The sequence below is a fragment of the Hemiscyllium ocellatum genome, chromosome 11, assembly GCF_020745735.1.
Source record: "Hemiscyllium ocellatum isolate sHemOce1 chromosome 11, sHemOce1.pat.X.cur, whole genome shotgun sequence".
In the NCBI taxonomy this organism is placed as follows: domain Eukaryota; kingdom Metazoa; phylum Chordata; class Chondrichthyes; order Orectolobiformes; family Hemiscylliidae; genus Hemiscyllium; species Hemiscyllium ocellatum.
In genome coordinates this window covers 31,717,987-31,744,851 of record NC_083411.1, presented here as the reverse complement: position 1 = coordinate 31,744,851, position 26,865 = coordinate 31,717,987, and the positions used below count along the sequence as shown (strand labels likewise).

The 26,865-nt window shown below is 40.0% G+C and overlaps 1 protein-coding gene across 1 annotated transcript in view; it reads left to right on the top strand.

Moving 5' to 3' along the window:
* Positions 1-26,339, top strand: part of thoc2 (THO complex 2) — a 144,766-nt gene extending 118,427 nt beyond the window's left edge. Inside the window, exons 34-39 of the mRNA XM_060832504.1 lie at positions 10,593-10,742; positions 11,100-11,166; positions 15,764-15,927; positions 17,977-18,047; positions 18,529-18,577; positions 25,621-26,339. Coding sequence (XP_060688487.1) covers positions 10,593-10,742; positions 11,100-11,166; positions 15,764-15,927; positions 17,977-18,047; positions 18,529-18,556 — 480 coding nt within the window. The 3' untranslated portion in view covers positions 18,557-18,577; positions 25,621-26,339. The remainder of the gene's footprint in view (positions 1-10,592; positions 10,743-11,099; positions 11,167-15,763; positions 15,928-17,976; positions 18,048-18,528; positions 18,578-25,620) is intronic.
* The last annotated feature ends 526 nt before the right edge of the window (positions 26,340-26,865 follow it).

The window sequence follows — 26,865 nt, the reverse complement described above, 5'->3', positions numbered from 1 at the left end:
AGCCTATGGACCAGTTACTGGGAGGGTAGGATGTCAGCAGAGGAGGTGAGGATGTGTTACGACCAGTGTCAGGCAGATTAAATACTATTACAAATCAGTCCCATCAAAACTAAAAGGAGAAAACTCAGAATGTACAAGTAGTGGGGGCAATAAGCAATGTGAGAAATTGGATTCGTGAAAACTCTCAGCAATTAATTAGCTGGCTTTACAACTTGTGTTCAAAATTGAACTTTGTTCTTTGTATCAAAGCAAAATACTGCAAGTGCTGAAAATCTGAAATAAGAAACAAGAACATAATGTTGGAAAATTCAACAAGATAGGCAACATCTGAACAAAAACAAAGTTAACATTTTAAATCAATTACCTTTCATCAGCACTTTCAAATCAAGCTCCATTGAAAACATTAACTCAGTTTCTCTCCGTAGATGTTGCCTGACTTGAATTCTTCCAGCAACTTTTGCTTTTGTTCTTTGTGGATTTACACTATAATGATATTTGCAAGTAACTAAAAGTAACCTGAGAAGTGCACATATTGAAAGGAATCTTCTGTTGATTTTGATGCAGTTTTGCACAAATACTGAACAAGCTTAAATTATGGCTCTTTTGCTAAAATGTTTAAGTTGTAAACGTTTACAAGTACCCTTGCAAAGTGCAAGGTTGACTTTATAAATGTGATTGATAATTCTGGAAATAACACACTTCTAATTATGTATTAGTGTTTCTTATAATAAGCTACATTAGCTTGTTAGGTTGAGTTGGTATTTAAAGCACACCACAATAATCTTAGAAAATACAACCCAGTTTTCCAATGGCAAGTGTCTTTAAGTAAGTCGTCAGAACTGGGTTTCACCGGATCCGTAAGTCAATAGGGATGATGTTCATTTTTAGTTGATCAAAGCCAAATGTTGTTCACTATACTACAGATATCTATTGTATGCCCTTTTAGTCTTCTAAATATATTGACTATTATTGTACACCTTTGTGAAACATTGATATTTTGTGAGTTTGATAGGGCAAAATTGTCACTCAAATTAATTACTGACTTGCAAAGCCCAAGGTGATTTTTCTTCCTTCAACCATCTACTTAAACAATCTAGATCAGTAGAAGAACATAACATGTAGCAAACAATCTTTTTTAGTTGTATGTGTATGGTTTGACAGAAAATAGTTACATAAAATACTTTTGCAGATATTATGTATCTCTAATTATTTTAGTTTAGCTGGGGGGGTGTTGGGAGAATGTCATAGTGATAATGTCTGTGAAAGGATCTTCCTGTTATAGTAAAAGGTAAGGATGGTAAGATTAGGGAACAATGGATGAATAAAGATCTGAAGTTCTAGTCAAGAATAATGAAGAATCGTACATTAGATATAGACAGCTGGGACCAAATGAATCTCTTGAAGGGTACAAAGAGTGTAGAGGGATTCTTAAGGGGGACTTCAGGAAGGCAAAGAGGGGATATGAGACCCCTGGCAGATAAAATTAAGGATAATCTAAAGAGATTCTACAAGTACATAAAGAACAAAAGGGCAACTAGAGAGAAAGTCAGACCCTTTAAAGATCAACAAGGGTGTCTTTGTGTTGAGCCTTAGGAAATGGGAGAGATATTAAATGACTATTTTGTGACAGTTTTTACTGTGGCGAAAGAAATGGAAGGCTAGAGAATTCAGTGGGTGTGGGAAAGAATAAATATTCACATTAGAGAAGAGCAAGTATTGGAGGTTTTAAAACATAAAGGTGGATAAATCTCCGGCACCTGATCAAGTGTATCCTAGGATGTTGTGGGAAGTTAGAGGCCCTGCAATTTCCTTCTGTTTTTGTTTGAGATTTCCAGCATCAGCAGTTCTTAAAATTTTCATTCAGGATAACATCATGTTAGTTTTCCTACTTTGGTTTGTATGCCGGTGTAACGACTTTTACAATTCGTGTGCTAAGATTGCCAGTTACTCTGTATCTCAGAGCTCTGCAATCTCTCACGACTTTGATAATATTTTTAATGCTTTTGCCAAACTGTACCAGTTTCCCACAGTGTACTGCTTTTGCCACATACTTGTCCACTCAATATCTTTTTATATTTGCTTCCTCACAACTTATTTTCTTACCTCTTGATTTGGAGGTGCCGGTGTTGGACTGGTGTGTACAAGGTTAAAAAAAAATCACACAATACCAGGTTATAGAAGCGTTAACTTTCGGAGCGCTGCTCCTTTAGGTGGTTATCTTACCTGTCTTTGACTCATCATCAAGTTTAGCACCTATAATTTCTGTCCGTTGGTTTAAAAAAAAATTGAGACCTCTGAAGTCCGTGGCACACCACTCATTCGATCTTACTAATCTGAAGCTAACCTGTTTAGGCCTGTTTTCTGGCTGGCTAACAGGAAGCAGTCTTTTATTCAGGCCAATCTATTGCCACTTGCACCATGAGCTTTTCTGGTTTATTTGGCACAGATAGGGGCAAACGTGATTCTCCATTCTTTGTGGCTTAATTTTGAATACCATACATTTGCCCAGTCACTTCTTTTTTTGAAAGAGCTGCTATTCAGCCAATTCAAACTGGCTTATTGAAAGATCAGTAGATAAGTGCAGTTGTTGAACATTATTTTATTCAAAGCCTAAATACTTTAACACCGCACTGATCATTAGATTGGATGGACATTTTCTTTTAAGCTGATGATTTGGCTCATTCCAATGATGGAATATTTTTCTTAATTTGATTTCCCACATTCTATAGTTAGTTATAAATCTGAGAGTGGGAAATTCTGATGCATATGCTATAGTGAATGAACAGTTGGTCTTATGAAATACTGATGCTCTTTTCAACTGAAATTTGAAATTATGGTGTTTCAGAAGGAGATCTGATAGTTTCCTCACTTGAGTATTGTGCAGGTTGCATGGTGTTTTCACTTCTTCTGACTGTTACACTTAGAATCTGCTAGAACCTCATCAAAGCTCTGAGATCCTTAAATAATTTTGACATTGTCGTTATCCTCAGATTGTGGTCATAACTCTTTCTAAGAGGGATCAACTATGCATTCAAATTTCAGATTACACTTAATATGGGGGTGACTGATGTGGCACTTATTTTTGAGTTGCTTCTAGCTGATTGTTCTGAGGAATACATTCTGTTGTTACTTGAAAAGATGGAACAGTGTTTCTACTATTAGACTTGATTTAACATTATACCCTGCTTGGTTAGTTTAGTTCCTGCTTAGGATTTTGCTAAAAAAATGAAATATGCCCTCAAAAACCAATTTTCCTGTTTCTTTATTTGATTTCCTGTTTCCTCTTAGCTTGCATACTTCTGTTTCCTTTTATTCTTCTGCTTTCTTTTTCACCTTTTATTTTCTTTCTCTGTCTTTTTCTTCTCTTCCTCTGTCTTTGTCCCTTTCTCCTAATCATCCCACCCTTTTTTATCCCATTCTCCCCAACCCCTCCCTCCCTCTCTTCCCATCCCACTATCCTCAGCTTTCCCCAAGTATTTAAAAAAAAACTTATGCCAAAAAGGGAGCACACTTTACTTAACATTATTGTTTTTGTGTGTCCTGTCAAAGAGCTGCTGTACAATTGAGAATCCATATGAAGTGCTATTCAAAAATGTTGGTTATTTTTCTTATAATTTAAAGGTGATTACTTTGACTTTGACCAACAGGCAAATTGAGCCAGGTTTTGGGCTCTCATGGTTGTCAATCAATAGATTAGTTGTGCATTTAGCTCCACCAGCGGCAAAAAGTTTTGCTAATGGGGTGAGATCTTTCACCTCGTTATTTTCCCTTTCCAAGGTAGAGGTAGCACTGGTTAGTTTTCTGTAGCAACAAGCTTTAAATAAAAAAGACAATGATTGTGGGTGTTTACTTTTGATATTCTCCTTTTCTATCAAAATATTGGGCCTTGACTGTTTTATAGTTCGATAAACACAATGGACTGTACTTTCATATGGATGGGCATTTGTAAAACACCCTCTATACTTTAACTTGGAGGTTTATTCCTTGACAAGTTATTAAATAAATGAGCTGTTAATGATCAGAGAGGCAAACAGGGCATCTGAGGCTTAAATGAATAGACAACTCCAGACATTATCCCTTTAATCAATGATGTTTAATAATTGGGAAATAAACAGCAGAGGTATGAAGAGAAACTTGAATTAAAGGGGTTGAGTATAATATCCAATCATGTAAAGAAAGAGCAAAGAGAAATCAAAGGAAAAGCTATTCAAAAATCACATTTATTGAAATATTGCTGATTTGAAAATCTAGAATATTATCACATACTTTTTCTTCATGTTTGGTGCCAAAGAGCCTAATTGGCAGTCATTAACACATCACATTGTTAATAGGAGACATATGCTTGTAATTTCTCTCCTGCAATACATATAGTGGGTTTAGTATATATCCAGTGTGCAAATACAGCAACTTAACGCTGTCCAATGCATTGAGATAGTGCCATTTTCTCAAAAATAATGGTTTAACTATCATCCCAGCACATTCAGCAACTTTTGGATATTAACATTTAATTCTGAATCTGCTGTTTTGCTGATGCTTAAATAATGACAGTTATCATTGGCATCTTATTTGACACATTCTTTCCCAATACTGGTCACAGTATGAGATACAAATAGTTCAAATTAAGTTCTCTGAGCTGTTGTTTGGGATCTTTATCTACTTGCAGAGGAAGTGTATCAGCTTTATAGTGCGCTGAAGTGTAACTTTCCCTCTAACAAAAGTAAATATATTGATCCAGAACTTCTGATTATCATCTGAACAGATTCATTTGGCAGTCATCGCATTGCGCAATGTCCACTTATTATTCTTCTGTTTTTTGAGTCTGGCTGCTTCCGTTGCGGCCTGTCCTTTAAGCTTTGATGCAGAATAGCAGACAGTTTTGAGGTCTGGTTGGAGGATGAGCAGAAGATTGGATCTGGGGGTGAGGGGAGGTTTCAGAGTTTCTGTTGGGAGTGGAAAGGAATAGGTCATCTGTCTGTATGGGGTAGAGATTATTGGCATGGAATTTGAGTTTGATTGAGGTGAGGTGGGGCAAGTCATAGAATCATATAGCATGAAACAGACCCTTCTGCCCAACTCATCTATGCTGATCAAATTTCCCAACTAAATTAGTCATATTTGGCTGTACTTGGCCCATATCCCTATAAATCTTTCCTGTCCATGTCCCTGTCTCAATGTCTTTTAAATGTTTTAAGTGTACTCACTGCATGACTTTCTCTGGCATCTCGTTCCATGTACCACTTTTTGAAAACGTTGCCTCTTGGGTCCCTTTTAAAATCTTTCCCCTGTTACCTTATACCATTGACATCTAATTTTGACTCCCCTACCTGAGGAGAAGACCTTTTGCTGTTCACCTTACAAAAGCCCTTCATGATTTTATAAACTCAATATGGTCACCCCTCAACCACTTCCACTCCTGAAGAAAAAGGTCCTAGCCTATTAAGCTTGTCCTTATAACTAAACCCGCATCCTGGTAACATCATGGTAAATCTTTTCTGCACTCTTTCCAATTTAATAGTATCCTTCCTGCAGCAGTAATATGTTGCTGGCTGTATACCTGACCCCTTGCGAAAGCAGATGATAGCAGAGTGCGAGGGTGTTTGTAATCCTAGAAACTAATGATCTGGGACACTGGTTCAAGTCCCACAATGATCCATGGTGGTATTTCAATTCGGTGAATTAAATCTGGAACTGGAAACAGGTCCTGGGGATGGTGACCAAGGCAACCATCATTGATTGTGGTTTTTAAAAACGCCCTATCGGGATTCACCGACGTGGGAAAGAAATCTGCTGCCCCTCACCCAGTCTGGGCCTACATGCAACTGCAGACACCAATGGGGTCAACTCCTGACAGCCCTCGATTCAAAGCCAATTACAGGTAGTCTGCACTGACAGTGTCCACACAATCCATGAAAGGGTGTTTTCTGTTGGAAATAAGGTGGCCGTCTTTTGGGATTTGTCTGTTAGCGGATTGGGACAGCCAAAGGTGATCGGGTCAAATGTCCAAGATGGACTCAAGTCAGATATCTAGGTTTAGTGGATTCAAAGGTGGCAGGTTACTTATTAAACAGGATTTAAAGTAGGCTTTAATTCTTTTAATTTTTCTTGGGGGGGGGTGGATGGGGAAGCTTCAGTTGCATGGAAAATTATGGAAAAAGTTAAAGGGCAGGAGGACTCTGGAGAGGGTATTGATGTTTCTAGAACAAGTAATTGGAGAGTTTGGAAAGGGCCACGGATCGAACTTAGAGCACAGCAGATAAAGGAACAGCGATGAGAAAAGGGGTTGGTCACCTCAGGCTGTTGTACTTAAATGTGTGCAACGTAAGAGCAACATACTTGAGCTTTTAATGCAGTTTGATGGGTATGATAGAGACATGGCTGCAAGGGGATTGGAGCTGGGAACTAAATATCCAAGCATCCACATCCTATTGCAAGGAAAGGCAGAGGGTGGTCAGGTTGCCTTGGTAGTAAGAATAAAATTATATCACTTGCAATCGATTTAGGGTCAGAAGGCATAGAATTTGTGTAGGTAAAGATGAAGAACCACAATGAAAAAGTAATCCTCGCTGGAGTGAAATACAAACCACCTAGCAGTAGTCAGTATGTGGGACAGAAAATAAATCGGGAGATAGAAAAGGCAGTATTACAGTAATCATTTGGGAACTTCAATATATAGATGGTCTGAGAAAATCACAGTTGTGGATCTCAAGAACGGGAATTCATGGAATGTTGATGAGTTGGAGTTTTTTTAGCAGCTTGTGATAGATCCCACAAGGGTGCCCGCAGTTCTGGATTTGGTGATGTATATTGCAACTTGATTCGGGAGCTTAAGGTGAAGGAACCGCTATAGGCAGAGTTGATTGGAAGGGGAACCCAGCAGGAAAGATGTTGGAGCAGCAATGGCAGGAGTTCCTCGGGCTAAGTTGGGAGGCACAGCAGAAAGGAAGAAGAAACATACTCACGGGAGGCCATGGCAACCATTGTTGCCAAGGGAAGTTAGGGACAGCATAAAGGCAAAAGGGAAAACGGACAATGTAGTGAGGATTAGTGGGAAACCAGAGGATTGAGAAGCCTTTAAAATGAAGCAGAAGTTAACTCGATATGAATTTAGGGGTGGAGATGAAATATGAGGGTAAGCCAGTCAGTAATATAAAAGACGGTTTCAAGAGTTTTTTTTAGATAGCTAAAAGGTAAGAGTGGGTATTGGACAGTGAAGTTGTATGGGGGAAGCAAAGAAATGATGGCGCTTTCCATCATTCTTTATAGTGGAAGATACTAGCAGCACACCAGAACTTCGAGGGTCAGAGGGTAGGAGTGAATGCGGTGGCCATCACCAAGGAGAAGGTACTGAGAACGCTGAAAGGTCTGAAGGTGGATAAATAAACTTGAATCAGATAGACCAGACCCCAGAGATCTGAAGGAGACAGCTGAGGAGATTGTGGAGGCATTGTTGGTGATCTTTCAGCAACCACTGGAGTCAAGGAGGGTCTCTGAGGACGGAAAAATAGTGAATGTAAAATCCCTATCTCAGTAGGGAGGCAGGCAGAAGATTGGAAATGATAGGCCACATAGCCTGAACTCTGCCATTGGTAAGAGTTTAGAGCCCATTATTAAGGATGAGATTGCAGAGTACTTGGAAGTGTATAGTAAAATAAGGCTGAATCAGCACAGTTTCGATCAGTGGAGGTTATGCCTGATGAATCTTAGAATTCTTTGAGGAGCTAACAAGACATACGATAACTAGTGAGCATAATCTCTTTGGATTTCCGGAAGGCTTTTGACAAGGTGACGCACAAGAGGCTGCTAGATGAGATAAGAGCCAGTAGTGTTCAGGCAAGGTAATGGCATGGATCGAGAGTTGGTTGATTGGCAAAAGGCAGAGAGTCGAGATAAAGGGGGCTAGAATACTAGAGCACGGATATACTGCTTAGGTTAAGGCTTTGGTCAGACTGCATTTGGAATGTTGAGAGAAGCTCCAGGCTTAGCTGGCCTTGGAGGAGGTCCAAAGGACATTTGCAAAATTGATGCCAGGGATGAAAGACTTGTCATTTGAGGGGCTGTTGAGGACTCTGTGTCTGTACCTGGACTTCAGAAGGACTAGGGGTTGTCTGATTGAAACTTAGAGAATACTAAAAGGTTTAGTTAGAGTGGACATGGAGACCATGTAGGAGAGCCTCTTACTTGAGCGCACAGCCTTACTTAAAACCAAATGTGACGTTTGGAACCAGGGCCAGGTAGAGCTCATTGACTAAGATCATTGATTGGGGTTGGCAGTTATAAACAGAAGATTCAGAAGGCCTCCTCCATCCGTGGACTGACTTTGAGCTGGCTGCATTGAGCCCCTTGCATTTATCCAAATTAAACTCAGCATGGATAAGTTGGACCGATGGATCTCTTTCCATGCTGTACATCTCTATGACTCTATGACTTCATAAATAATCATTTAAAGATTAAAGCTCAAATAGGACAGACGATGACTATATAAGTAAAGCAAATGTAACTAAAATCACAATGCAGCTAGTATTCTAGCCCCCTTTATTTTGACTCTCTGCCTTCTAGGGCAGGCAGTTGTAAACACAAGATTCAGAAGGCCTCCTCAGTCCATGGACTGACATTGAGCTGGCTGGTCAGTGCACATGTAAATAAAAAGTGACTTAGTGATAGGATTCTGGCCTCTGCAGTTATTTCAGTAGTGATGTGTAGCAGTCTCTTGTGGTATGCGCCAAAGGGATAAGGCACAGCTGCATTGTGATTTTAGTTACATTCGCTTTACTTATGTAGTCACCTTCTGTCCTATTTGAGCTTTCATCTTTAAATGAAGTTATAGAGATGGACAGCACAGAAAGAGATCCATCGGTTCAACTCATCCATACCGAGTTTAATTTGGATAAATGCAAAGTGCTGCATTTTGGGAAAATAAATCTTAGCCGGATATATATGCTTCATGGTAAGGTCCAAGGGAGTGTTGCTGACAAAGACACCTTGGAGTGCAGGTTTGTTGTTCCTTGAAAGTTGAGTCACAGGTAGATAGGATACTGATGAAGGCGTTTGGTGTGCTTTCCTTTATTGGTCAGAGTATTGAGTACAGGAGTTGGGAGGTCATGTAGCGGGTGTACAGGACATTGGTTAGGCCACTTTTGGAATATTGCATGCAATTCTGGTCTCCTTCCTATCTGGAACATTTTGTGAAACTGGGTTCAGGAAAGATTTACAAGGATGTTGCCAGGTTTGGAGGGTGTGAGCTATAGGGAGAGGATAGAATAGGCTGGGGCTGTTTTTCCTGCAGCGTCAGAGGCTGAGGGGTGACCTGATAGAGGTTTATAAAATCATGAGCTGCATGAAGAGAGTAAATAGACAAGGTCTTTTCCCTGGATTGGGGGAGTCCAGAACTGGGTTTAGGGTGAGAGGGCCATTGCCTTATGGACATCCAGATCTAATTTCAAAAGCCATCAGATATTGTGGTGTTAAGCCATGATGGTTGTAAGATTTCAGTTTCCGTTCCCTGTCTGTACTGTTCATTCCTCCACCACCCCGACCCTGCTAAGAAAGGCAACCATAAGTAGTACTCTCGGGGGAGAGGATTGGATCTGACTTAGCTGCAATAATTTTCATAGTCAGGTAGCCTACCAACATTGTCTAAGCTCTGAAAGAAGGCTAACAGAGTAAAGTTTGTTTTTCATTAGTTTGCAGTTGCTCAAGCATTGTGGTTTAATTTGTGCTGCAATTTATTACTTCTAAACAATTGGAGAATACATAGTTTTGTGTTTTGAAATGTGCAACAAAATGTAAAAGAAGCATTGTGGCCTCCATTGATAGATTAACATCATGAACATATGACAAGTCCTGGCAGGGAGGGAGTTTAGCATTTCCGTGTTTAGAATTTATCAAGGTCATTGTTTTCACAAAAATGAATTCCAACGGAATCTTCAGGGGAATTAAAATTTCTGGGAGCACCATATAATAAAAATTCTACTTGACTTTGGCTTGGTGGATGCTAATGGCCCTGGAAATTAAATATTATGCTGTTCCCTTCAATTATGGATAGTTAATCAGAAATTTCCTGAGATAGTTGTTAAGTGATGTTTCAATTAATTAATTGCCATATAAAGTAGCACCTCTGAGAGTGAGTTTGGGATATGGGGACAAATAAAAATTAATAAAACTTAGTTGACAAAAGTCATGGTGAATTGATGGAATATGATTTAAAGCTTTATGTTTAAAATAAGTTTTAATATCGATCATTTGGGTATCTAGAGATTTGGTTCTGGGAGTGGGAACTTGGAAATTGGTTTAATATTAACTTGCCAATTATCACCAATTTTGGTATTCTTACTAAATCTATTTTACAGTAATCTTCAATCACAAAAATGGTTTTAAACCACTTCTGATCAGTCTTCATGTTTATAAAAGTTTTTCAATATCGTCCTGAATGGAATTGCTCTTGTATACAGATGTATGTTTTTAATTAAAAGCCAACTAACAGGCAAATGTGTTCTGCATTTAGATTGTCATTATAGGACGTTGACATTAATGGATGCCATTTAGTTGAATTGAAATGTTATGATCATAAGTATGCATTACATCATTTTTAACAGCACCATAGCCCTCATCACACCAACCATAGTACAGGCACACAGTCAAAGAGCAAAGAAAGGGAGGTGGAGAAGAAAGAGGTGGAGAAGTTGAGGGATCGCTCAAGAGAGAGAGAAAAGAAAGAAGACAAAGAAAGAAAAGATCGCAAAAGGGTAAGAGATTAAAACGTGAAAATAAAGCAAATGCAAGACGGACCGATACATATTTTGTCAGTTGTGAATCTGCTCGAACCAAATTGGTGAATCGGTTATATTGCTTATTATGTTGAAATGTTACTTACTGTGCTGAGTATTTTTCTTTCTATTTCTGCTTTTTAACTTCTCCGACGGTCATCTTGGTATTTGAAGAAGCTTGGGTTAGGAATAGCTGTACATGTTCTGTGTTTATTTTGACTGATCAATCAACTTGATTTGTTTGAATAACGTGACACCTGCAAACAATACTTGGAATGAATTTCCTTTGGAGCCTCCTTTGTTATGCTCAATCTGAATTTCGTCTTGTTCTTTCAGGATCATTCAAACAGTGATCGAGAGAATATACAAGAATCAAAGAGGCGTAAAGATGAAAATGGGACAGGTTAGCATTAATATATGTTATTATTTAAATTCTGAGCGCAACTTGACAAATCCAAGCTGTCTGAATGCTGCAACAGTGGATTATATCAAACTACTATTTAAATGTTGAATATGACCAGAGTACAGAACAATGAAATAAAAATAAGGACTACTTAACCAGGAGAATAAGAAGACTTGATTGAAGGCATGGTCTAATAATTTTTCTGAAGGTCTTTAAATTGATTGGATGGGAGGGAGTTACTGTTGATAGCTTGAACCAGCTCCCTCTGAGAATTAAGAGAAATCTTGTTGGTCAAGATTCCTTTTTAAAAGATTCGTCCATTAAAATTTGGATTTGCCCTGACCAAAATGAACCTTACAGCAATGTAAAGTGAGTTGGAATATCGAGTACTAAGACGTCATTAAACAAATGGCTGAGAGGATTTATTTCATGATGTAAAGTTCTGAACTGAAAAACAGGTTGAACATCCTAGAATAATGACATTGATGCTTCATTCATTCCCATCAACTCCCACAGTGAATAGGTGGTAACAACAATATGAATAGTGAGTTTACATTAAACTTATGTAGCCTTTGTAATCTATCTGATTATTATTTATCCTTGCTCTTGACCATGTTTATCTTCTACATATGTGCAAAACAGCAAGTGTCACATTCTCAGTTTGTTCAATGAATAGAACTTTTGGAGGCTTTTTAGGATAGAATCAAAGACATAGTGTATAATCAATCTTAATTCACACGAACTTGTTCATTAGATATTTATGATGAATGATAAAAGAGAATGAGAGATTCACATCCAGTATAGTATTGTTAAAGGGTGCAAAGAAGAATGAAGAACTGTACAGTGGGTCAAGTCCAGGAATGAATTTCGAAATGTTTTGAAATTTGGTTGCTGCAAGGTTTGGGCGAACTCTGTGTAGATCAGAGAAAGCAGAGCTAGTGAGTGAATTATTGGTTAAGTTGTGGTTTATATCTCTGTTTATGCAGTATTGATTCTGGCTGAATAATTGGGTAAATTCTTTGGTCTGTACCTGTGAGGAGGAGGGATAGCACTCCTATTCAAGGTTTGTGCAAAGATTTGTAGCTCGGGTGCTCGTTGTTGTGGTTCTGTTCGCCGAGCTGGAAGTTTTTATTGCAAACGTTTCGTCCCCTGGCTAGGAGACATCATCAGTGCTCTGGAGCCTCCTGCGAAGCGCTTCTTTGATGTTTCTTCAGGTATTTATAGTGGTCTGTCCTTGCCGCTTCCGGGTGTCAGTTTCAGCTGTCCACTGTAGTGCTTGGTATATTGGGTCCAGGTCGATGTGTTTGTTGATGGAGTTTGTGGATGAATGCCATGCCTGTAGGAATTCCCTGGCTGTTTTCTGTCTGGCTTGCCCTATGGTAGTAGTGTTTTCCCAGTCGAATTCATGTTGCTTGTTTGAGTGTGTGGCTACTAGGGATAGCTGGTCGTGTCGTTTCGTGGCTAGTTGATGTTCATGTATGCGGATTGTCAGCTGTCTTCCTGTTTGTCCTATATAGTGTTTTGTGCAGTACTTGCATGGTATTTTGTAAACTACATTAATTTTGCTCATGTTGGGTATCGGCTCCTTTGTTCTAGTAAGTTGTTGTCTGAGCGTGGCTGTTGGTTTGTGTGCCGTTATGAGTCCTAAGGGTCGCAGTAGTCTGGCTGTCAGTTCTGAAACGCTCCTGATGTATGGTAGTGTGGCTAGTCCTTTTGGTTGTGGCATGTCCTCGTTCCGTGGTCTATCTCTTAGGCATCTGTTGATAAAGTTGCGCGGGTATCCGTTTTTGACGAATACCTTGTATAGGTGTTCCTCTTTTCGCAGTTCTGGTGTACTGCAGTGTATTGTGGCTCTTTTGAATAGTGTCCTGATGCAGCTTCGTTTGTGTGTGTTGGGGTGGTTACTTTCATAGTTCAGGACTTGGTCTGTGTGTGTTGTTTTCCTGTGTACCCTTGTGGTGAATTCTCCGTTCGGTGTTCTCTGTACTATCATGTCTAGGAATGGGAGTTGGCTATCCTTTTCTTCTTCTCTGAAACACCTGGTCAGCGGATCCAAACACTCCATACAATCAACACAGGAATTCTTGGACGCCATCAGGAATACACACATAGACAAAGAAGAAACCATGATCTCATTCGACGTGATGGCACTGTTCACTTCGATTGACAAAACCCTAGCCAGAGAAACAATAGCCAACCTACTGGACATACAGAACAGAAAACAGGAGGCGGAACCTATCAACAAAGACGGCATACTTAAACTACTGGACTTGTGCCTCACCACACACTTTACATTCAACAATCAGATATACGAACAAATCAACAGAACACCCATGGGATCACCAATCTCGGGACTCATAGCAGAGGCAGTTATGCCAAGGTTAGAACAAACAGCCCTACCACAAATTCAACCCAAACTCTGGGTCAGATATGTCGATGACACGTTTGTAATCATCAAAAACACGGAAATAGAAAAAACACACCGGATCATCAACGCCACACTCACAGGAATCCGATTCACGAGAGAAGAAGGAAAGGATAGCCAACTCCCATTCCTAGATGTGATAGTACAGAGAACACCGAACGGAGAATTCACCACAAGGGTACACAGGAAAACAACACACACAGACCAAGTCCTAAACTATGAAAGTAACCACCCCAACACACACAAACGAAGCTGCATCAGGACACTATACAAAAGAGCCACAACACACTGCAGTACACCAGAACTGCGAAAAGAGGAAGAGGAACACCTATACAAGGTATTCGCCAAAAACGGATACCCGTGCAACTTTATCAACAGATGCCTAAGAGATAGACCACGGAACGAGGACATGCCACAACCAAAAGGACTAGCCACACTACCATACATCAGGAGCGTTTCAGAACTGACAGCCAGACTACTGCGACCCTTAGGACTCATAACGGCACACAAACCAACAGCCACGCTCAGACAACAACTTACTAGAACAAAGGAGCCGATACCCAACATGAGCAAAACTAATGTAGTTTACAAAATACCATGCAAGTACTGCACAAAACACTATATAGGACAAACAGGAAGACAGCTGACAATCCGCATACATGAACATCAACTAGCCACGAAACGACACGACCAGCTATCCCTAGTAGCCACACACTCAGACAACAAGCAACATGAATTCGACTGGGAAAACACTACTATCATAGGGCAAGCCAGACAGAGAACAGCCAGGGAATTCCTAGAGGCATGGCATTCATCCACAAACTCCATCAACAAACACATCGACCTGGACTCAATATACCAACCACTACAGCGGACAGCTGAAACTGACACCCGGAAGCGGCAAGGACAGACCACTATAAATACCGGAAGAAACATCAAAGAAGCGCTTCGCAGGAGGCTCCAGAGCACTGATGATGTCTCCTAGCCAGGGGACGAAACGTTTGCAACAAAAACTTCCAGCTCGGCAAACAGAACCACAATAGCACTCCTATCTCTGCCCTCATCAATCTTTGTGGTTACCTCCTCAAAAACTCAATCGAGTTTGTGAAATATGATTTCCCTTGCACAAAACTATGCTATCCCTAGTCATTCCTTGCCTGTCCAAATGCATATAAATCTTATCTTTCAGAATCACTTCCAAAGTGATTTAGCTTTGTGTGAATGTGAATTATGTACAGAGATTAGACGGCTTAAATTTCTTGCAGATAATGTCGTTGCTTGAATAAAATACCTACTCGCAAGCATTCAGCAATTTGTGCCCAAATTGTTTCTTATAATCCACATTTTGTTTTAATCTAAACAGCAGTTTCCCTTTTAAACAAAATGCAATGGACATGTTTTAAAAAAAGTTTTAAAATGTTTGTCCAGTCGACCTCGTCGACTTTTGTTTCAAAATTAGCATTCAGAGAAATGGAAGGTGAATTGCGCATGTGTATGGTTATGATTTATGATACACGGTCTCCTCAAATGTGATAACTGATATATATTGCTGTTCCTCAGCTATGCCAGCAATCAAAAGAAATACATTGAAATGAAAGTGCTAAATCAGTAGATTAAACTGGTAAATGCCATTACTGTTGTAAGGCAAGGAAATGGGGCAGCATGGAATATATGAGCAGATGTTGTTTTATAATGGTGTTTGAGATATTCAGCGAACGCAAAACAGCTCTTAACAAAGAATCAAAAGAACTGCAAATACTGGAAATCAGAAACAAAAAAACAGAAACACAGTTCTGAAGAAGAGTCACTGGACTCAAAATGTGCTTTCTCACCAGAGATACTGCCAAATCTGCTGAATTGTTTCAGCAATTTCTGAAAAAGAACTGTTTTAAACAGAAACAAAAACAATTACTTGACAACTATAATGTGCACCTGCGGGAGAAAATTAATCAGTTTATTAACATCTCCAACAGTGCAATGGTCCATCTGTATCATATAGAAATGTTGTCCTATGTTGTGTGTTCATGTCTTGAATGGGATTTGAACTCGGAACCTTGTGATTCTTAAGGCAAGAGTGTTACAGTTGAAGCAAGTCTAACATTAGACTACCTTTTTTTGTAAAATCTTGTAGTTAACTACCAGAGAAATGAGGATTCAATGTTTACTTAACAGGTGGCTCTGGAAAAAGGAGTAAAAGTGCAAGTCCTGCAGATTCCCCACGTTCAACTGAAAAGGAGAAAAATAAGAGTTCAAAATCTAGCTCTGGTAAAGACAGGGATAAAAATGATTCCATCAAGCTAGAAAAACTAGAAAAGAGTTCAACAACAAGCAAGAAGGTATAGTTATTTAAATATGAATGTATGCATCCTTGATAATTGGTTATAGGATAGAATTAAGTATGCAAGTTAATGTATGCCTAAGAAATCTGCAAAATCTTTTCAAAGTAGCCAATCATTTCTGATCCAATGTTTATGTCAAAATATATATTTTGTCAAAATGAACTTAGTATGTGTAATTTTATTGCACAGTGGACACTTTGCTAAAAAGTATGTGTTTTAGCAAGCATCTGCAAAATTAAAAAAAAAATTAATATGTTAAAATGCATATTGGACTTAATTTTATTGTCACTTGCACATGATAGGCCTGAAGCATTGACAGAATTGCCAACTTTTCTGAGGGATTGCTTCTCTTCTCCAGAGGTGAAATTTGACATAGCTCCAATTCTCAGAAATGAAGTAAAAGCAGAAAATGCTAAGAATAAGTGATAGATCCACCAATATCCGAAGGAAAAACTGATCTGGAGATCCCACTGTGGGACTGGGGTGTCCAATGTTAAAAATCACACAACCCCGGTTATAGTCCAAGTTTAACTGGAAGCACTAGCTTTCGGAGCCGCTGCTCCTTCATTTGGTGATAAAGGAGCAGCGCTTCGAAACCTGTTGGACTACAACCTGGTATTGTGTGATTGTTAACCCAAAAAAAAACCTGGTAGTTCATTAAATTACTCACAGTCATGGCCACCTCTTCAACTGTGGTTTATGTCGCAAGCATAATACGTAAGCTAAGGTTGTGTCTGATGAAAGTGGTCATACAAGTTCAACTTATGAAATCTACCAACATAAATTTCTGAATGATTTATCTGTTCAGTTGGTTGGTTCACTGCTTTATTATGAGTCAAATAAATATTGGAAAGGGAATTAAACTGAAACCCAGTTTGAGTAGTGGGCATGATCCTCTTTTGTCTCCCTTGTCTCATTGTATTTTCCAGATCTGGTTTTCTGCCCTACTGAGCATTAATTTTAACTCCAGTTTCTCCAGTTTATCAAATCCTACTCAGTGTTCCAGCTTATTGCACCTTCGCAAATGAGTTATCTGTCATTCTTAAGATTTACAAGGATGTTGGCAGATTTGCAGGGTTTGAGCTATAAGGAGAGGCTGAATAGATTGGGGCTATTTTCCCTGAAGCATCGGAGGCTGAGGGGTGACCTTATGGAGGTTTATAAAATTATGAGGGACATGGAAAGGATAAATAGACAAGGTCTTTTCCCTGGGGTGAGGGAGTCCAAGACTAGAGGGTTTAGGTTTATGGTGAGAAAGACCAGATTTAAAAGGGACCTAAGGGACAACTTTTTCACGCAGAGGGTGATGCGTGTATGGAATGAGCTACAAGAGGAAGTGATGGGGGCTGGTACAATTGCAACATTGAAAAGGCATCTGAGCAGGTATATGAATAGGAAGGATTTAGAGGAACATGCGACAAATGCTGGCAAATCGGATTAGATTTATTTAGGATTTCAGGTCAGCATGGATGAATTGGATCAAAGGGTCTGTTTCTGTGCTGTATATCTCTATGATTCTACTCTTGAGCCGCTTGCCAAGTCTGGATGTTGACGTGGGGTATTGCTTCATACTGAAAGGACAACTTTATTCTGCTGCTATATTGGCAAGTTAACTAATTTTCTGGGCATTGCTTCTTGTATTTGCAGATCATTATAATTTACCTAGGGGGAGGAAGCATAAGGAAAGTGGGTTCTTACATTTCATTCAGCATAAAGGAAGCACTGACATGGAGTAAACAAGCTGTCACTATTGTGAAATCTTGTGGCTGTACTGAATAATAAGGATAAAGCAGAATAGTATCTTGAAGATGAGTAACTTTGATAATTAGACAGAAAAGCAATGTTTTAGTAGATGAGCAAGACTTGAAAGAAATGAGCTAGCAAAAAAAAATGCCTAGGTGGTATTGTTGGACGTGATTGTGTGTACAACATGTTTTTGTCAGTCATAATATTTTTTGTTTCTCCCTTAGGCAATGCAGTTAATGTGACCTAGATCTGCACAACACATTTAAAGTTTGTAACACTTTTCCTTATCATATTTTACAGGAATCTAGACATGATAAAGGAGACAAAAAAGAGAAGCGCGAGAGTGGAGGTTTGAAAGAAGACAAAAAACAATATCCTTTTATTGACTTTTTGACAATTGAAATAAATTGACTCCTAATAAAATATAGATTTATTGCAGTTTCTACATTGATTAAAATTTATGCTATTTTAGATATGTGCAGATTTGAACTGTCAAGTAGCTGAATAAATCATTGATGTTCTCAGCGAAAGTGAGAACTGCTGGAGATTAGAATCAAGAATGTGGTGCTGGAAAAGCACCACGTGTTGGGCAGTGTCTGAGGAGCAGGCGAATCGACATTTCGGGCAAAACCCCTTCATCCTGATGAAGACCTTTTGCCCAAAATGTCGATTTTCCTCCTCAGATGCTGCCTGACCTGCTGTGCTTTTCCAGCACCACACTCTCAACATTGATGTTCTCAGTTTGGTTTGACCAATTTAGGCCCTAAAACAACTTCTCTTAGTGAATGAAATTCTGCCTTAAAATTCACAACATGAGGGATGTATAATTGTGATTTTTCTTAACAATCATACTCATAAATCATCAGAAAAACATAGATAATAAAGAATGACACAACTCATGGTAAGTTTGTGATTAGATTTAAAACTGAAATCAGTTTAATGTAATGTATCAATTCTTGTTTCAGTACTTACCTTGGAATCTAGTTCATTTGGACTTTGCTTTGTTATTTCCCTGTTTCTTTCATCGTGACGTGCTCTCAGCTTGAAGGCTGTTCGATCAATTTGCTAAACAGAGTGATGACAAGAATTTAGTGAATTGGGCAATGTAAGGCACATAGCAAAGGAGGTGCTAAGTATTTTAGAGTAAGGGGGCAACAGTAAATATATAATCATAATTTTGAGATAAAAGGAGATCAATTGAAATTGATTTTCTTGGGGTGCACTTTCCAAAGATAAAGGGATCCAGTTTGTATTTGTTAAGCAAATCAGTAACTTAACAATAATTGGAAATGAGGCAAAACTGAAAACAAATGTAAGTTTGGGTAAAACAGTGAGATATCGTAGAACCTGTTGCCTGCAGTTCCTGTGTTATGTGGGAATTCTGGAATGCCTCATGTGCCTTGGTGAGATCATGCTGTGAAGTACTTTGTTCAGATTTGGCCTCCTTATTAAAGCAATTTGCACAAGTTTACTTAACTAATACATGGAAAAGATAGCTTGTCTTTTAAGAAAGATTTGGGAATAGTGATCACAATTCTGTAAGTGTTAGAGTATTCCCAGACAAAGATGAGACTGGTCCGAGTGGTTACTTGAGGGGAGGCCAACTATAGCAAAATTCAGCAGGAGCTGGGGAATGTTGGGATATTAGGAGCAGCTGTTTGAGTTAATCCACATTTGATATGTGGGATGCTTTTAAAGAAACGTTGATTGGAATGCAAGACAGACATGTCCTTGTGAAAATGAGGGATAGAAATGACAAGATTAGGGGACCATGGATCACAGGTGAAATTGTGAGACTAGCTAAGAGGAGAAGGGAAGCATACATAAGGTCTAAGCAACTGAAAACAGCCGAAGCTTTGGAAGAATATTAGGAAAGTAGGATCAATCTGAAACGAGGAATTAAGAGGGCTTAAAGAGATCATGAAATATCTTTAGCAAACAGGATTAAGGAAAATCCCAAAGCCTTTTATTCGGATATGAGGAACAAGAGGGTAACTAGAGAAAGCATTGGCCCACTCAGTGACAAAGTGGGGAAGTTATGAGTCGAGTCAGAAAATGGGTGAGATTCTTAATGAACACTTCGTGTCGGTATTCACCGAGGAGAGGGGCATGACGGATGTTGAGATTGGGGTGGATGTTTGATTACTCTCCGTCAAGTTGGCATAAGGAGGGAGGAAGTATGGGGTATTCTAGAAGGCATTAAGGTGGACAAGTACCCAGGTCCAGATGGGATCTATTCCAGGTTACTGAGGGAAGCGAGAGAGGAAATAGTTGGAGTTTTAACAGATACTTTTGCAACATCCTTGAACATGGATGAGGTTCCAGAGAACTGGAGAATTGCTAATGTTGGCCTTATTTAAGAAGGGTAGCAGGGATGATCCAGGTAATTTTAGACTGGTGAACCTGACATCAATGGTAGGGAAGCTGCTGAAGAAGATACTGAGGGATAGGATCTATGTAAATTTGGAAGAAAATTGGCTTATCAGCAATAAGCAGCATGGTTTTCTGGACAGCAGGTCATTTATTACTAAATTGATAGAATTATTTGAGGAAGTGACAAAGTTGATTGATGAGGGAAGGGCTGTAGATGTCTTATACATGGACATCATTAAGGCATTTGATAAGGTTCCCCATGGTAGGCTGAGGGAGAAAGTGAAGTCACATGGCCTCCAACATGTTTTAGCTAGATGGATAGAGAACAGGCTGGACAGCAGGAGACTGAGTAGTAGCGGAAGGGAATTTCTAAAAATGGAGAACTGTGACCAGTGGTGTTCCGCAGGGATCCATATTGGGACCACTGTTTGTGATACACATAAATGATCTTAAGGAAGGTGTGAGTGGCCTGATTAGCGAGTTTTCAGGTGACACTAGGGTTGATGGAGTAGTAGATAGTGAAAGAAGCTGTCAGAGAATGCAGCAGAATATAGATAGATGAGATTAGATTACTTACAGTGTGGAAACAGGACCTTCGGCTCAACAAGTTCACACCGAAGCGCAACCCACCCAGACTCGTTCCCCTACATATTTACCCCTTCATCTAACACTAAGGGCAATTTAGCGTGGCCAATTCACCTAACTTGCACATTTTTGGATTGTGGGAGAAAACCGGAGCATCCGGAGGAAACCCACGCAGACACTGGGAGAATGTGCAAACTCCACACAGAGAGTCACCTGAGGCGGGAATTGAACCCGGGTCTCTGGCGCTGTGAGGCAGCAGTGCTAACCACTGTGCCACCCTTGAGTAGATTGGAGAGTTGGGCAGAAAAATGGCAGATGGTGTTGAATCTGGGCAATTGCAAGGTATTGCATTTTGGAAGATCTCGTTCAAGAGCAAACTATACGGTAAATGGAAAAGCCCTGGGGAAAATTGATGTATGGAGAGACCTTGATGTTCAAGACATTGTACCATGAAGGTGGCAACACCGGTCGATAGAGTGGTTAAGAAGGCATACGGCATGCTTTCCTTCATCGGACGGGATATTGAGTACAAGAGTTGGCAGTCATGCTACAGTTCTATAAGGCTTAGGTTCAACCACATTTGGAATACTGCATACAGTTCTGGTCGCCACATTTCCAAAAGGATGTGGATGCTTTGGAGAGGGTGCACAGGAGGTTCACCATGATGTTGCCTGGTATGGAGGGTGCTAGCTAGGGAAGAAAGGTTGAGTAGATTAGGATTATTTTCATTAGAAAGACTGAGGTTGGGGGGGGGGGGGGGGGGGCGCGCAGGGGGAGGTGGAGGAGAGGGGGAGAACCTGATTTGAGGTCTACAAAATCATGAGAGGTATAGATAACTGGATAGCGAGAAGCTTTTTCCCGATTGGGGGACTCAAATACTAGGGTTCATGAGTTGAAGATGAAAGAGGAATGTTTAAGGGAGATATGTGTGGAAAGTTCTTCACGCAAAGGATGGTAGGTGCCTGGAACGCATTGCCAGCAGAGCTGGGCATGATAGCGTCATTTAATATGTATCAAGACAAATACGTGAATGGATAGGGAGCAGAGGGACACAGATCCTGAGAAAACAGACAACAGGTTTAGATAGAGGATCTGGATTGGTGCAGGCTTGGAGGGCCGAAGTGCCTGTTCCTGTTCTGTAATTTCCTTTGTTCTTTGTTCTAAGATTGGTCAAACTCTGTTTGTATTCGCTGGAATTTTGCAGAGTAAGAGGCAAAATATGTCACCATGTGTGCTTCAGTTTCTCAAACCTGAGCTCAACATTTCTGGTCATAACTATCTGGAAACTTTGAGGAGCAATGCAATGCTGTGAATTTCCTGTGGTGAATTTTCCAACAACCAAACCTACTATAGTAGAGGCCTGAGCAACAGTAAATTGGTGGCTAACAGGAAGAGGCAGCCAGTGTGACTGGAAGTAGCGTTTTCAAACTGATTTTCAGTATAGAATTTTGATAAAGATGCAGAGCTCTGCCATACCACAATGAAGAAAATATTGCATCACAGTAAATGTGTAGAAATGTAATAGTCATGGGGGACTCGCAGGCTTTTTTGTACTGTTGAACAGTTTGGCAAACAATGTTGCCTCCCTTCTGATGCCAGGATAAGTGACATCACTGAATGGGTGCAGAATATTTTGTTGCGGATAGATGAATTTCTATAAGTTGGCTTCAGTGGGTGGCTTGATGAACAGTTGAGGTTTGGTGGAACAGTCTTTGGGAAGGTAGATAGCAAAATGTTCACAAGGATTAGAGTCATAGAGATGTACAACACAGAAACGGAAGCTTCTGTCCAACTCGACAATGCCTTATCTAGACCCGTTTACCAGCACTTAGCTTATGTCCCTCGAAATCCTTCCTATTCATAAACCATCTAGATGCCTTTTAAATATTGTAAATGTACCAACTTCACCACTTCCTCTGGCAGCTCATTCCATACACGTGCCAGCCTCTGCGTGAAAAGGTTCGCCCTCAGATCCCTTTTTAAATCTTTCCCCTCTCGCCCTAAACCTGTATTCTCTAGTTCTGGACTCCCCCACTCTAAGGAAAAGACCTTTTTGATTTACCCTATCCATGCCTCTCGTGATTTTATAAACCTCCGTAAGGTCACCCCTCAGCCTCTGACACTGCAGGGAAAACAACCCCAGCCTACTCAGCCTCACCCTATAGCTCAAACCTGCCAACCCTGGCAACATTTTTGTCAATGTTATCTGAATCCTTTCAAGTTTCACAACATTCTTTTGTTAGGAAAGAGACCAGAATTGCACGCAATATTCCAAAATTGGCCTAACCAATGTCCTGTACAGCTGCGACATGACCTCCCAACTCCTGTAGTCAATAACCTGTCCAATAAAGGAAAGCATACCAAATGCCGCCTTCACTGTCCTATCTACCTACGACTCCACTTTTAAGGGACTATGAACCTGCACTCCAAGGTCTCTTTGTTCAGCAACACTCCCTAGGACCTTACCATTAAGTGTATAAGTCCTGCTCTGATTTGCCTTTCCAAAATGCAGCACCTCACATTTATCAAAATTAAACTCCATCTTGCCACTTCTCAGTCCATTGGTCCATCTGATCAAGATCCCGTTGTACTTGGAGGTAACCTTCTTCACTGTCCACTACACTTCCAATTTTGGTGCCTTCTGCAAACGTACGAACTACACCTCCTATGTTCACAGCCAAATAATTTATATAAATGATGAAAAGCATGGATCCAGCACTGATCCTTGTGGCACACCACTAGTCACAGGCCTCCAGTCTGTAAAGCAACCATTCACCACCACCCTCTGTCTTCTAGCTTTGAGCCAGTTCTATATCCAAGTGGCTAGTTCTCCCTCTATTCCATGAGATCTAACCTTGCTAACCAGTCTACCATAAAGAACCTTATTGAACACCTTGCTGAAGTTCATCTAGATCATGTGTTGCTGGTTAAAGTACAGCAGGTTAGGCAGCATCTCAGGAATAGAGAATTCGACGTTTCGAGCATAAGCCCTTCATCAGCCCTTCCTGATGAAGGGCTTATGCTCGAAACGTCGAATTCTCTATTTCTGCTATGCTGCCTAACCTGCTGTATTTTAACCAGCAACACATTTTCAGCTGTGATCTCCAGCATCTGCAGACCTCATTTTTTACTTTCATCTAGATCATGTCCACCGTTCTGCCCTTGTTACATCAAAAAAACTCAATCAAGTGCATGAGACGTGATTTCCCACGCACAAAGCCATGTTGACTATCCTTAACCAGTCCTTACCTTTCCAAATCCATATAAATCCTGAGCCTCAGGATTCCCTCTAACCTGCGCACGACTAATGTCATGCTCATTGGTGTATTGTTTCCTGGTTTTTCCTTACCACCTTTTCTTAAATAGTGGCACCACGTTAATCAACCTCCAATCTTCTGGACCCTCAGCTGTGACTATCAGTGATACATGTATCTCAGCAAGGAGCCTAGGAATCACTTTCCTAACTTCCTACAGAGTTCTAGGGTACACCTGATCAGGTCCTGGGGATTTATCCACTTATATGCGCTTTAAGACATCCAGCACCACCACCTCTGTAGTATGGACATTTTTCAAGAAGGTAGAAGACAGAGGGTGGTGGTGGAGGGTTGTTTTTCAGACTGGAGGCCTGTGACCAGTGGAGTGCCACAAGGACCGGTGGTATATCCACTACTTTTCATTATTTGTACAAATGATTTGGATGTGAGCATAAGAGGTACAGTTAGTAAGTTTGCAGTTGACACCAAAATTGGAGGTGAAGTGGACAGCGAAGAAGGTTATCTCAGATTACAACTGGATCTTGATCAGATAGGCCTGTGCGCTGAGAAGTGGCAAGATGGAGTTTAATTTTGATAAATGTGAGGGGCTGCATTTTGGGAAAGCAAATTTTAGTAGGACTTACACGCTTAATAGAAAGGACCTCAGGAGTATTGCTGAACAAAGAGAGCTTGGAGTGCAGATTCACAGCTCCTTGAAAGTGGAGTCGCAGGTAGATAGGATAATGAAGAAGGCGTTTGTTATGCTTTCCTATATTGGTCAGAGTATTGGGTACAGAAGTTGGGAGGTCACGTTGCGCTGTACAGGGCATTGGTTAGGCCACTGTTGGAATATTGCATGCAGTTGCTGGTCTCCTTCCTATCAGAAAGGTGTTGTGAAACCTAAAAGCGTTCAGAAAAGATTTACAAGGATGTTGCCAGGCATGGAGGATTTGAGCTATAGGGAGAGGCTGAACAGGCTAGGGCTGTTTTCCCTGGAGCGTTGGAGGCTGAGGGGTGACCTTATGGAGGTTTACAAAATCATGAGCAGCATGGATAGGATAAATAGACAAAGTCTTTTCCCTGGGGTGGAGGAGTCCAGAAATAGAGGGCATAGGTTTAAGGTAAGAGGGAAAAGGTATAAAAGAAACCTAAGGGCAACTTTTTCACACACAGTGCTACTTGTATGGAATGACCTGCCAGAGGAAGTGGTTGAGGCTGGTACAATCGCAACCTTTAAAAGGCATTTGGAGGGATATGGGCTGGATACTGGCAGGTGTGACTAGATTAGGTTGGGATATCTGGTCGTCATGACTTTGTGACAAGCATTGGAAATGAGTGTGGGCCAAATTTGGTGGTGTTGTGATGGAAGTTGGTAGCCTTTTCTTGAAGGCTACAAATGGATTTCATCGTATACTAAAATTCGTTGAGTAAAATTAATTGCATGTTAAAAGCTTGTTATAGCCTCATCTGTAATTGCAAATCAGGATTACTGCCTCTTCAATTTTCCTTTTGTCCCTTTGAGGAAGAACTTTACCTCTGCTTTGGCCTTTCTCTGAAGATTCAGTTGACACTGGCAACTCACGATGTGGCAAAATGAATATGAACCCCCAGTTTGTAATGTTGATGTACTGGTACTTTTTTGAATTCCAATCCAAAATTGTAAAATCGTCCAGGAGCATGCACTTGTGATGCTTTTTAATCTTCCAAGTTATGTTTCTTTATCCTATTACAGGTTCCCCGTCCCTTACCCACTTTATCCCCATTGGATTACAAGCTGCTGCCATGGATTTATTTGTGCTACTGAATTTTGGATACTTGGACTTCATTTGTAAGGATGGCAAATCACGACAGAGGACCTAACCGAAGCCTATTAAAATATTTTGTTGAATTCCTTTCACTCCATTTCTGTTGGCCATCGTTTAAAAGTTGAGTTGTGTTGTCTTTTAACTTGATGTTTTGTCTGTATGCATGTCATTTTCAGTATAATACTAGCAAGTGGTTTGCTCTTTAATATAAGCACAATGTGCTGTACACAGCAAAACCACAGAGTATATTTTGTAGTCACTTTGAGAACGGACTGGCGTCTGCTACAGACTGTCTACAACCTTCTGTCTTCACCTTTATGGCAATGAAGATATTTGTATATTATGTATACACTAGTATAGTGATTGTGTGTAATTAAAATCAGCCATTGTTTAATTTACTGATTAAAACTATCCTGTGCAGCATCTTGTGTTTATTCCATGAATTGCCATTGAAGAAAATGAATTGCAAGAGTCGTCCTTTAAAAGATTAAATTAGGTTTAAATTGTACAACTACAGGAGATTTCTATTTCCATGAATACCTATGTTTCGTCATAAATTTTCAAGATTGCATTTGAATTTTTTATCTGCTGTATTCTACCAGTGTAATCTTTTTCTAAATAAATGGATAGTTTTCTCAGTCGGTCATCTGTTGTAATGGGGGTTTTGCTCATTCTTCTGGTATTATGGTTTTCAGTTTGCAGTATTTTTCTCTTGGCTCATTTGGAGATGGTGGACATGAAGTGCAAATTGTCCTAACTGCTTCATTGTTCTAATATTTGTTTTTAAAAGTTTAGATGTACTGTAAAACTATTTAGAATTAGAAAGCTTTATTTATTGATGTGAAAATACTACTTTTGTTTGAAATGAAATGCCATGGACACACTATCTTGGCCTCCTCCTGAAATCCCCAGAATCTCACATGCTGACCTTCATACAATTTTATTCTCTCTTGATTGACCTGGCACTTGTGTGCCATTGACTGGCACTTGTCTGGTGTGACTGTTACTTGACACAGACTGCTTCAGTATCTGAAGAGTTGCGAATGGTGGTGAATGTTGTGCAAACATCAGTGAATATCCCCTCTTTTGACTTCTCTGGTGGAGAGGATGTCATTAATTTTCAGCTGAAGATGGTTGGACCTAGAATACTACCCTTAGGAATATCTGCAATG